Below are 11,793 nucleotides of genomic sequence, written 5' to 3'. Positions count from 1 at the left end.
GTCTGAAGAATTGTCTGTAATTATCAAAAATTCAGACACAACCTATAATACCCCTTCTAAGGAAAAGTTTTCAGTAAGGAGTTCTGCTATAACTGATGTTCTGACATACTCCAATAAAATTCTCCAGAGAGACTACTGCCTTATTTTAGATGTCAACCTGGACTACAGACTGCAATGAAAAAGAATATTAAAAGTCATAAAGTGAAGTTGCTGCTTCATGTTACCTTAAGATAGGACTTTCAGTCATAACTTAAGTCAAGCATGTTCCAAACGGCAGGCAAACCATGACAGATTTTTACACAGATATGATTTCTCCCTCCACTAAATGAAGAAATTAACCTATTGACTCCCGTAGTCTTCGTCTCCTGATCATTACCTTCGACTACTGTAATAGACATACTAACCTCAGAGAACAACTCTGAAGGATTCCAGGTTTACCTAGGAGGTTAGAAAAGGGATTGTTTTTCCATGTTCTTCCCCAGTGTTGAAGCTGATTATTTTGTGGGAAAGAAAACAGCACACTTTGTCAAGGATTTCCATACGACATATTCAAGGAAGACTATACACTTCCTAGGGTGTCTGTCCTCAGTGCATAATCCTTCACGGATGCAAGCAGGCAAGCTTTCCATCTTCCCAGGCAGGAGTTCTGGAGTAAAGTGAAATGACACTGGAGTGGAGAATGAAGTGTTAGCCTCCCTGTGCATCACTGACTTTGCCTGTAAATAGGAAATGGCAAATTGTTTAGGCCTCTTAGGATAAAGCAATATTAAAAGAAAAAATACTTATCTGTGCGCTTCTGTGAAATTTGTCTATAAAGCACATATAACTGTACCTCGCAGCAATCAAGCAAATGGAGGTAAAAATCTGCCTGCTATGATACATTTTCATGAATTCTGTCACAAGTCACATGCTTATGCACAAGGCAGAAAGAAAAGGAAAACTGTGTAAATGTCAGAAAAAAAGTAGAGAAAAAAATGGGGGCGGGGGGGGGAAGTGAAGAGGTGGAGAATTCTGAGAAAGAGAAATAGAGACGTCCCATTTGGCTTCACATACAAAGGGAGCTTTCTAACATCCTAACACATGGTTTCCTAGTGAATACAATGTTAGCATAGCCACGTATGTTTCCAGACAAGGCATTCAGTCATGGAAATTATGAAAAAGCATAAATAAAAATTGCCTCAAATGCAATAGGTTCATGTAAGTTAATTGTAATTAATTTTTAAGTCATCCTAAGTAGAATTATTTTTCTGAGACAAGAGACCTATCAAGGACTCCATTAAATTGACACAGAACTGTGTTAAGGGTATCGATTTTAGCTGGAAAAGTACCGGCAAGAGAAGAGGGGAAGGGGAAGGAAAAAGATTTTTTTTAAAAATAATTTTATCTATGGTTTTCAGTCCTACTGTAAATAGGCTGAATAGTGCAAGTGAAAACAATTGCTTTAGATTCTTTTACAGTAACAGCTGTGGTTGTTGAAATAGCTACAGACATTATGCATCAGATCTTCCTGTGAAAGGATGACCAGTGCTCCACTGACTTTGAATCTATGCTGACTTTCACCAAGTACATACTGCAGTGTTGGTCACACGGGAAAGCAGATGGGAGGAGAAAGGAGGGGAAATAAATTATTTTTATTTGTGTTTAATAAAATTTGGCCTCCAGGCTTTATGTGACTCAGTACTGAACATCTGGGATTGATCACAGGATCACAAACTGGAAAGCAGTCATCTGGCTTCTACAAATAAACACATTCAGTTCCTCTTCCACAACTTTATTTTTTTAATGATAAACTGCAACAGCCATATGAAGTCTTTTTAATACTTGCAGCCACAGTATTTTTAACTTTTTAGTTATTTTTAGTATTACTTTTTCACATCACGGTATCAGACAACTGTTAAATTTCATTTAATCCTGGACTGGCAGTAGTGTTTGGGATTGCCCTCCACACGCGTACACACACACAATTAATTCACTACTATTTTGCTTCAAAATTTTATGAAACAATGGTAGTCTTGCAACTTCGATTTTTATTAGTTCCATTCCTCACAAGCGTCATGGGAACAGCACAATATATGATGCAAGATGCAGCACTGATGAACTACATTGACCGGCGTTTCCTATCTTTAGAGGTATGTGCTAGCTGTATCATTCTGTAATACTGCCTAACTGCAAAGAGGTTTGAAAATGTATGAATGTTCTTCTGTGTGTCTGAACACAGAACAGTTTGTATGATAAACAATACCAGGAAGATAAATTTCCAGCTTTTTCAAGTAAATAAGTAAAATTGTAGCTAAACCTTTAACTATAATGATTCCTAATTACCACATCATTATTTGTTGCAGGATATAATTTCATAATGTTATATATATATATGTTATATATATAAACTTGCATTTTTTTACGGCATCAGTGGATTTAGCTAAACATGCAAATGTTTATAGTACTGTCACTGTCTGTCCTAGGGAACAGTATAACCATATTGTCACCAGTAGAAATGCAGTCAAGTTTTAACAAGGAGATAGAAATTTATCAGGTATTTTTCCTATGTACAGATGAACCTACCAGAAAGAGTAGTTCAAGACACATTTGTGTAAACTAGCAGTGTTTCTGCATTTTAACTAGGAGTTGAAATAATCCCCTTACAGCTGGAAGACTGAAATAGGTGTTTGCTTTCAATTAATTATATAAAAGTACCAGTACCTGCTTCTTTTTCTGCAGTAAAAAACTACCAGTACTGCAAAATACCTTTTCAGTATTGGCATGCTGTATTCATACATAGTTTATCGTAAATCATTAACATGTCCTTGGCTCCTGACTTGTATTGGCAGACTTTTAGAGAAGCTTTAACTTGCCTGAGCTTGCATTCCCTTTTTGTACAAAGCTCTCACTGGTCTTAACTCCACAACACAGGAGGAACTAAAGGACTAGCCTGGTATTCTGTTCCCATTGTGTAGACTTAGATTTAAATTTTCTTAGCCACTGTAGGAATAACTTCACATGGTAATTTCCATTCCTTTGGCCCATTAAAAATGATGCAATTCTACCTGTGACATTTGGTGCAAGGCGCACCTAAGAAAGAACAGGAAAAAGGGTGAGGCAGGTATATTGAAGAGAACACTTGAAAACATTTAAAATAAAGTTTTTGTAGAAAGTAATTCAACTGCTTCCTGGGGACTTACAGTCATGTATAATGGGGGGGAGGCACATATTAATGAGGCAGGGCACACACAAAACCCACACCTCACAAAACAAACAGACCACCACCACCAAGTTTACACAGAACACATGCATACTGCACTAATCATTCAGTAAACTCGGACATCTCCTAGCCAAACACCACCTTAAAACAAAACACCTGAAATCTGTGCATAAAACACCAAATCAGAACACCCAGTCTAGCAGTTAGATCTACTACAATTGTGTGTTTGGGCTTAAATACTGGCTCAATTTCCTCATCTTTCCGAAGTGGCAGTTGGGCTTCTATTTTCAGGCCACTTACGATCTTTACACAGCAGCTGCGTTACAACAGAGAAGCCACTTTCCCCACCCTTAAAAATGTTGATAATTTGGATCTAGGTATAAAGAAACAACTGGGTTTTTTTAAAAATACAGCGAACAATTTGACAAAAAAACCCCAAACCTTCTCAAACATAGATATGTCAGTATTTCCATTTTCTATTTTAAATGGATGAAAAATAGCCACACTAGATACTGTCTTGGTCAGAAGAGGTGTATTTATGTGAAACGTTCACATTTGTAGATTTCCTGCAGAAAACTTTTTGAGACTACTTCACCAGTGGTCCTACAGAAGGAGTTCTGAAAAGTTTCTGGAAAGCAAGTAATGAGAGAACATGTGCCCTTAAGTATCTCTGGCTGTTTCCACCAGAACACTTTTCCCTCTTTAGGCAGCAAAACAAAGCAGCTGGTTGTCAGTAACCACACCAAGAATAAAAAAGTGTATTTTTGTCCAGAACTGTGAATGCTAGTGCCAGTCTAATATGTCCTCTTCACTTAGATACACAGCAACAGACGATCGGTTTGAAAGAGATGGGGGGCAGGGGGACTGGAAAGGAGAGAATAGCATGGTCTTTAAAGTAATCATGAATGAGGTTGTAATCTATAGAGAATATACACGTATATCCATGTATTTTCTTCCTGTGTTCTAACTCAAGAAGAGGCTGGAAAAATGCAACCAAGACATACTGGATTACGTGGAAGAATTCCGAGACTTTTCAAAGATGGTACTGTCACGCCTGGCAGGACTGAACAATTATAAGGCTGAGGTTAAAAGTGAAGTAGAGAATTTGCTAACAAGAATTGAACGAGCACAAAGGGACATTGACTATTTTGGATCTGTCACAGATTCTAATACATGTATAGAAGTACATGAGGACCTGGTGAAACAGCAGCTATTGGAAGAAGCAGAAGAAAAAAAGAAACTTAAACTCATGCTTAATGCAAGTAAGAACAGTTTACTTTTCAGAACTGTGCTGTGAATGAGCCAGTCCCCTAGCCAATGCATGCATACTGATATAGGGATAACAGATTTTCACAAGTTATGTGAATACCACAGATAATTGCATGGGGTTTTGGCTGTGTAAATACTAGACTTTAAAAAACAAACAAACAATCCAAAAAAAAACTACAAAAAAGGTATGGGAGAGGGAGGGAAGAAAGTACAATTCAAACATTTATTTTGCAGATACTCTACTGCATATCAAATTGATTCTTTGGAAGCTGCTTTTTATTATAAAGTAATGTAAAAAGCCTCTGAAGGTATGCTCTCGCAAAGTCCCAGAAAAAATGCCAGTGCATTTCTGAGTATTGCAGCTATACCAAGGAATTAATGGTGGTCTTTGCTTTTCGGAGTGGGCAGGGGTCAAAACCTCAACTCAAAAGTGAACTCATGAGTTAGTAAAAAGACTTAATTCACTTCTACAATTTGCATCTGTTTTACTGTCCTCATCTGTTATTCTTTCTTTCTCTCCCTTTCCCCTCCATGTACTTTATCAAGAGAGCACATTGGCTTAGCTGCAAGCAAAGCTCAGTTCTGATTTGAAAATTAAGTGTTAAGGTACCTAGTATGAAGAATATAGACACAATCTATACTTTTTTTAAAATAAAATGAGTTTTATAGTTTTAAGTATCTTTACCTTAAGAAAGTTGAGTTATAGATGTAAGTTACATATTGTAGACATATTTGAAGTAGTCTGTTTCCTTTTCATTCAAAAGTAGTAAGAAATGAAAAATAAACAATAAACAATAATATAAACTACCATTTTTTAAAAAGCCAGGTGAAAGATCTTTAGCATCATCAATTATACAACTAACTTCAACAGAATTAGACTGATTTAATTTTACAAGTAAGTTTACAGTTTGTTCCTTGAACCTTTCCAGCAAGAGTATTAAGGCAGATGGTAACAGAAGAAATCACCTATTGTGCTTCTAAGCTCTAATCCTACACCACAATTGAGTGCTCTGAATATCAAGCTTTCCTTTTTCCATATATGGATTTTTTGAACATTAGGCATTTTTTTGAGAGGCAGAAAAATTTGGGGATTTTTAAACTGACTGTGTTAAGGACACTTTGCAAATTATATCTTTCTCAGAGTTTCACAGGGGAAAAATTACTTTCTATTTTCCCTTGTTGGAAATTATTACTTTTAATTTTATTGAAGCAGTTCATTGCTACCCTGCTTTTGTCAATAGGAGTCAGATGCTTGTCCCATTGAAATCGATGGCAAAACTAGTACCTGTGTAGATTTTACAGCACTTAGGAAAAGCAGCAAGACCCTCAACTCTAGCAAATAGCAGCTCTGCTTCTATGATATCATATATTAACCAGAAGTTACAATTATTTTTGCTGAGTCGCTCCAAAGCTCTAGCAAAAATATGGGGTTTTAAGTCCAACTTTGTTACTGGTTTTGGTTCGGGTTCACAGAGACTTGAAAATAACAATCAAGTAGAATCACTGTTTTTACATGCAGCAGTTGATACCTCATCCTGCTTTGGCTGGGAAAGGGGAAATTATCTTCTGCACATTTGGGGGTATGATAAGAAACAGTGGGTTTTGAAGGTATCATTGTGGAGAATGTGGAAAAATTTTGGTAAACTTTTTGCTCACTGTGAATGTCTCAGTTTCTCAATCTTCCTCCAAGCTGTTATGAAAGCCAAGGAGAGTTTAAAAACTTCACTCAAGAAGAGAGACACTATTCATAGATTTCAGATAGTGATCTGGTTATTTCTCCTGCAGAGGAAGATGTTGCTAAGGCTGGCTAGGTATTTTGATTCAATAGTTTTAAGTTTTTAGAATCTCTCTAATCAATAAATGTTAGTTTTGGGAAAGCTATTGTGGCTTGCTCAAGGAAGGTGCATTCAGAGTGAGGACTTCCAAGAAAAAAAATTCATGCTGTAGCAGCAATATTCAAATGCTTTGGTTAGAGGGTATCAGTACACACAAGTGACATAAAGGTTGCCTTCTACAGGCAACTGGAGTCTTGCCACTGACTTCATTAGGTTCATATCAGGCCAAATAGGGAGGCTGGTTTTGCTTTCTCCATTTCATCTACTGCCAGAGCTTCCTGCCTTAGGGCTTTGTTTGTTCTGTTTACTAAAATGGCTGCACTTCACTAAAGGCAATTCTTTAAACTTCAAATAGTGTCTCTTGTAATTTATGAGTGCCTTTGGTAAACAAGCTTGTTAATATGCTTTGCAGTAGAGTTCTTCCTGGAAATGATGGTACTTGATAAAGATCTTAGCGTCTAAATGCCCGAGTCTTCACAATCTTGGTGCTTTGTGGTCTTCAAATGTCTGTGCAAAGCACATACAAAACATAATGAAGTCAAAACTATGACTCGCTCTCTGCTGGTGCCAATTTTATCCCTATAGTGAGGTACACAATTATGTAATTCCACCAGCCATGCTTCTAGCATAAGAATTGATAACACAGACATCATACCAGTTCATTTAAAGACCACCTTATTATATGACCATTCCCGATTTTGTGATATATATATTTGTTCTAGTTGTTTTGTGCTGCAGGTGTTGGGAAGGCGAATGGGAAGATAACCCAGTGTTTTGGCTTTCAGTTATGATGATCTGTTTTTATTTGTCTTTATATTATAAATGCAGAAAAAAGAGGCTAACAGAGGATAAGAGAATTCCTGAAACAAAAATACTATACACATGGTGTATCAGGAAAATAGATTTTAATTTGTATGCCTTCAACAAGAAATAAATTTGATTCTTTGACTGTGTTGATCTAGAACAGAAGTCACTTCTCTGAAGTAAAAATTACAGCCCTGTAAAAGAACTGAAAAGAATAACCACAGAATCACTAACTGTGCTCTTGGTCTCCTCTCAGGTACACAAACAGAATCCCGTTTGGATAACACTGGTCTAATAGAGCAGAAAACAACACACTATGTGTAGCTGAAGATATGCAGTTTTCTTAGCAGGAGACACTGAATGTATCAAATAAAATTAGCTTCAACACTACTTACAGTAGCCATGCTGCTGACACCTTTACTGATATATTGACCCTGGCCTTATGGCTGCATTAAAAGGAATCTAAGTTATTCAAAGAAAGGAGACTAGAAAATTCACAGATATTCTAATTTTTTTTTTTTCTTTGGGTGTTTCCTTGCAGGTTGTGACAACATGCTTGCAGGTATTAAGTCCCTAAAGATAGTTAAGAAGACTGGAGATAAGAATGGCTCTTGGATGAAAGATCCTGGCAAAAAGCACACAAAGATTTATTTATTAAATGGTTCTGTAAATAATGTTATTTTGGAATTTGCAAATATCATGACATTCATGGAAAGCAATCACACACTAAAAGCTCGCAGAGTCACCTTGCCATTTCCCTGGGAAGGAACTGGCCACGTCATATATCAGGGTTTCCTCTTCTATCACAGATATGGCTCCTTAAATGAGATAATTAAATTCAATATCCAGAAAAGAAATACAGCTGACCAAATGCTACTGCCAGGGGCTGGAAGGATTCCTGCCTATCAGCTTTCTCCATCTACAAAAATAGATCTTGCCATTGATGAGCAAGGGCTCTGGGCAATCCATGCAGAACCAGAGACTGGAGGAAACATTGTAATTACTAAAATCAACCACATAACCATGGCAGTAGAGCACACTTGGGACACATCATGCAATAGCAAGGACGCTGAAGCAGCTTTCATGGCATGCAACACACTCTATGTTGTCTACAACTTTCCCAGTGGAGGCACCTCTCGCATACAATGTGTTTATGATGTTTTGGATGCTGTAAATACTTACGAAATCCCAGTATTGCACTTTCCAAAACGTCAGGGTAGCCATTCCACTATACATTACAATCCTAAAGAAAAGCAACTCTTTGCTTGGGGTGATGGATCCCAGATCATTTACAAGCTTCACACAAAGCAAAAAGTTTAGAGTCTTCAGCAGCTTTTCAGCTACACTTAAAAGCTAGCAGTCCCATGACAACATGGTCATTAAAGTGTATTAAAATTTCATTATTCCCATCTGTTACAACTTTTATCTATTTTACATAAATTCAGGCTTGCATACCCCAGTGATCTTAAACTAATGTCCAATTAAGAACATGTAAAGACTCCATTAATATGAATTACATGATGACTAAATACCACACATGTACAACACACACACATGCACAAACTAGTCTTAAAGACTAAGGTTAATTAAAAAAAATAATAATCAATCTCTGACTTTCTCTTCCTATCAAATTTATATATTCTGCTTCAGTGCCATAGAAATCAAATCAGAAGTCCTTCCTGTCCAATACACATTATGTGACAGCCTTCACTACTCTGAAGCTCACTGTAGGAAGCCTTCTTGTAAGCACTGTAAAATCACATGCTTCCAGAGAAATTATCTATGAAGTTTTAACAGGAGAGGTTTATTATAGCACAAAGCATAAGAGTATACATCCTCACAAACATGGTTTATTTTTAACATAGTTCTTGTACATTACATCAAAGCTATTCCTAATCATTGAACTTCTAGACTATTTCCATGAAATGTCCAGATTTTTATTACCCATATAGCTGTACACTCCACTTTTGATCCTGCTGATACATTAGCTGCAGCTAAATATTCATTTTTATCAGCTTCAATTTGCCACCTTTCAATGTTTTTCAGTGTATCACTGCTTGTGTGTCAGAAGGAATGTTCCTGGATGATCTGTTCTGTATCATACACTATTTTTAAATGTTTTACATATCACTCTGTTTCCTTTTTTATTAGTCCTCTTTCAGAATCTAGTTGTGAGGCATTTTCTCAATACTTCAAATCACTTTCATTGCTCATAGTGGAATCTTTCTCATCCTATCCTCTGACTCCAGCAAAATACCTGTACAGAAAAGGTGGCCCTGATGAGCACAATAGCACAAGTGAGGGAACGCCACCAGTCAGTCCTGGTTTTGTGAGTTACAGAAAAACTTCAGGTAAATACAAACACATTTTAGTTTCAAAAATAATTTTAAAACAAACAAGCAAAAAAAAAAAAAAACACCCTAGACTTTTACTTGTGAAATACAGGTACTGGCTGTAGGTTTTGGATTTTAATGACAGATGCATTTTTGTTTAATAACAACAACGACAAAAAAAAACCAACAACAAAAAAATGGTGCTTGAAAAGCAATCCACATCTGTTTCTACAGAAAGCCAGTTTTGTTCTTTACTCTGAAAGAGCTATTGTTCTGTTTAAAAATAGCTTCAACAGAACAGCCAAATATCAGGTAATGATTTTGAAAACAAGTTACAGAATACAACTAAGAGTGTATGGACTGCTGAGTTGCAACAGTGCTGCTGGGCTTTTAGCAAAAGCAACCGTATCGTTCTATGCAGCCTTAATGACTATACCATTGCTTCTGTATTACAGAAGCCATAGGAAGCACAGTTAAACACATCCTCACACTGAAAGTAAGGTGGGCTGGCACTGATTTCCTGTGTGACTATGGGTCAAAGGCAGATTCAACTATTTGGCCTTTTATTCCTCATCTGTAAAATTACAAACACAGAAATACAAAATGGTATTAGCCACCTTTGGAATGCTTTGAGATCTTTTACTGCAAAAGGATGTGTAATCTTCTTTACTTAACAAATAAAGGCTTTTGATGTAAATATGGATCGAGTCTGCTCTTTAGAAAAGGCATTCTTGGAATATGCTATGCCCACACTATTACACAACAGAGAAAGGCTACATTATTATTCTGTATAGAGATTTCAATGAGCAATCCTCAAAGGTTCAGGCAGGGTCCTCTCTGAACCTTGCTACCCTGGAAATCCAAGCTTATCATAGAATCATAGAATGGGTTGGGTCGGAAGGGACCTTAAAGACCATCTTGTTCCAACCCCCCTGCAATGGGCAGGGACACCTTCCACTAGACCAGCTTGCTCAAAGCCCCATCCAACCTGGCCTTGAACACTGCCAGGGATGGGGCATCCACAACCTCTCTGGGCAACCTGTTCCAGTGCCTCACCACCCTCACAGTCAAGAATTTCTTCCTTATATCTAATCTAAATCTACACTCTTTCAGTTTAAAGCCATTACCCCTTGTCCTATCACTAGATGCCCTTGTAAAAAGTCCCTCTCCAGCTTTCTTGTAGGCCCCCTTTACGTACTGGAATGAGTGAGAGGTACTGCCTAGTTTTGATAAAAGAATAAAGCTTTGTATGGATGACCTTCACTAGATTATTTCATATTGTACAAAATGCAAAAGAAATGAAACCAAGAAAATAGAATAACAAAGTTTTCACAAATCTCAAAATTGAGGTTCAGTTACTAGGAGGGGCAAATTTTCAAGCCTTCTAGTTTCAAAAACATATATGAACAATCAAACAATCTGAAGAGCTGGAATTCCCAGATGTTAATCCTGATACTGATTTGTTGGCAAAACATTTATGTACAATCATAAGAGAACAAGGACAGAAAGAGGCATGATTTAATTAGCCTGTCTCAACTATTCTTTAAAGTCTTTAATGATACGGACTCCACAACTTTCCCAGGGAATTTACTCCATCAATTCACACACCAACCGCTATAACATTTTTCCGAAAGCACAACTTCAGTTTTCCCCGCTGCAATGCAACCCTGTTGATTTTTGTCCTGTCCAGCATAAGAATGTAAGACTAGCCTTATTTAATCAACCAGAGAGTTATCCAACCCAATAGCCAATCTCAAAGAGGTATCAAGAAAGAATACATATGGAAGAGCATAAGAACAGTATAAACATGTACCTCTCCTTTTAGTGATTCATGCCAGAGGCACTGCCTTTGTGCTCAGTATCACTGAAATCTTTTTTTTTTCCATGAACTTCATTGAATCATAGAATGGTTTGGGTTGGAAGAGACCTTTAAAGGTCACCTAGTCCAACCCCCCTGCAATAAGCAGGGACATCCTTCAGCTAGATCAGGTTGCTCAAAGCCCCATCCAAACTGACCTTGAACGTTTCCAGGGATGGAACAAACCTCTAGGCAACCTGTTCCAGTGTTTTACTTCTCCCATCATAAAAAAGTTCTTCCTTGTATCCAGTTTGAGTCTACCCTCTTTTAGATTAAAACCATTACCCCTTGTCCTATTTCTACAGACCCTACTAAAAAGTCTGTCCCCATCTTTCTTATAAGCCCCCTTTAAGTATTGAAAGGCCACAATAAGGTCTCCCCAGAGCCTTCTCTTCTCCAGGCTGAACAACCCCAACCCTATCAGCCTGCACTCATAGGAAAGGTGTTCCAGCCCTCTGCTCATTTTTGTGGCCCTGCTCTGTACCTGCTCCAACA

The 11,793-nt window shown here is 37.4% G+C and overlaps 1 protein-coding gene across 3 annotated transcripts; it reads left to right on the top strand.

The window, feature by feature from the left end:
• Positions 1-1,687: 1,687 nt before the first annotated feature.
• Positions 1,688-9,627, top strand: OLFML1 (olfactomedin like 1). Of its 3 annotated transcripts, none has more exons than XM_075048145.1 (3): positions 1,688-2,129; positions 4,176-4,461; positions 7,649-9,627. In XM_075048145.1, exons 1-3 carry the CDS (start codon positions 2,004-2,006, stop codon positions 8,425-8,427), a joined length of 1,191 nt encoding a protein of 396 aa, XP_074904246.1. In that variant the 5' UTR covers positions 1,688-2,003; the 3' UTR covers positions 8,428-9,627. The 3 variants fall into 3 exon arrangements, with proteins under 3 accessions (XP_074904246.1, XP_074904245.1, XP_074904247.1); XM_075048144.1 differs by having other exon boundaries at positions 4,173-4,461; XM_075048146.1 differs by having other exon boundaries at positions 1,991-2,129; positions 4,363-4,461.
• The last annotated feature ends 2,166 nt before the right edge of the window (positions 9,628-11,793 follow it).

This window comes from Buteo buteo, chromosome 16, assembly GCF_964188355.1.
Source record: "Buteo buteo chromosome 16, bButBut1.hap1.1, whole genome shotgun sequence".
Classification (NCBI taxonomy): Eukaryota; Metazoa; Chordata; class Aves; order Accipitriformes; family Accipitridae; genus Buteo; species Buteo buteo.
Note: the sequence above shows the minus strand (reverse complement) of the source record. Positions and strands in the feature narration are given on the sequence as shown.

What these genes read in the sequence shown, in the direction of transcription:
- OLFML1 (XM_075048144.1), top strand. Translation starts at nt 2,004, where the DNA reads ATGGTAGTCTTGCAACTTCGATTTTTATTAGTTCCATTCCTCACAAGC. An exon ending in GGCGTTTCCTATCTTTAGAG is followed by an intron (nt 2,130 to 4,172) that starts GTATGTGCTAGC and finishes TTCTAACTCAAG; the next exon opens with AAGAGGCTGGAAAAATGCAA. An exon ending in TAAACTCATGCTTAATGCAA is followed by an intron (nt 4,462 to 7,648) that starts GTAAGAACAGTT and finishes GTTTCCTTGCAG; the next exon opens with GTTGTGACAACATGCTTGCA.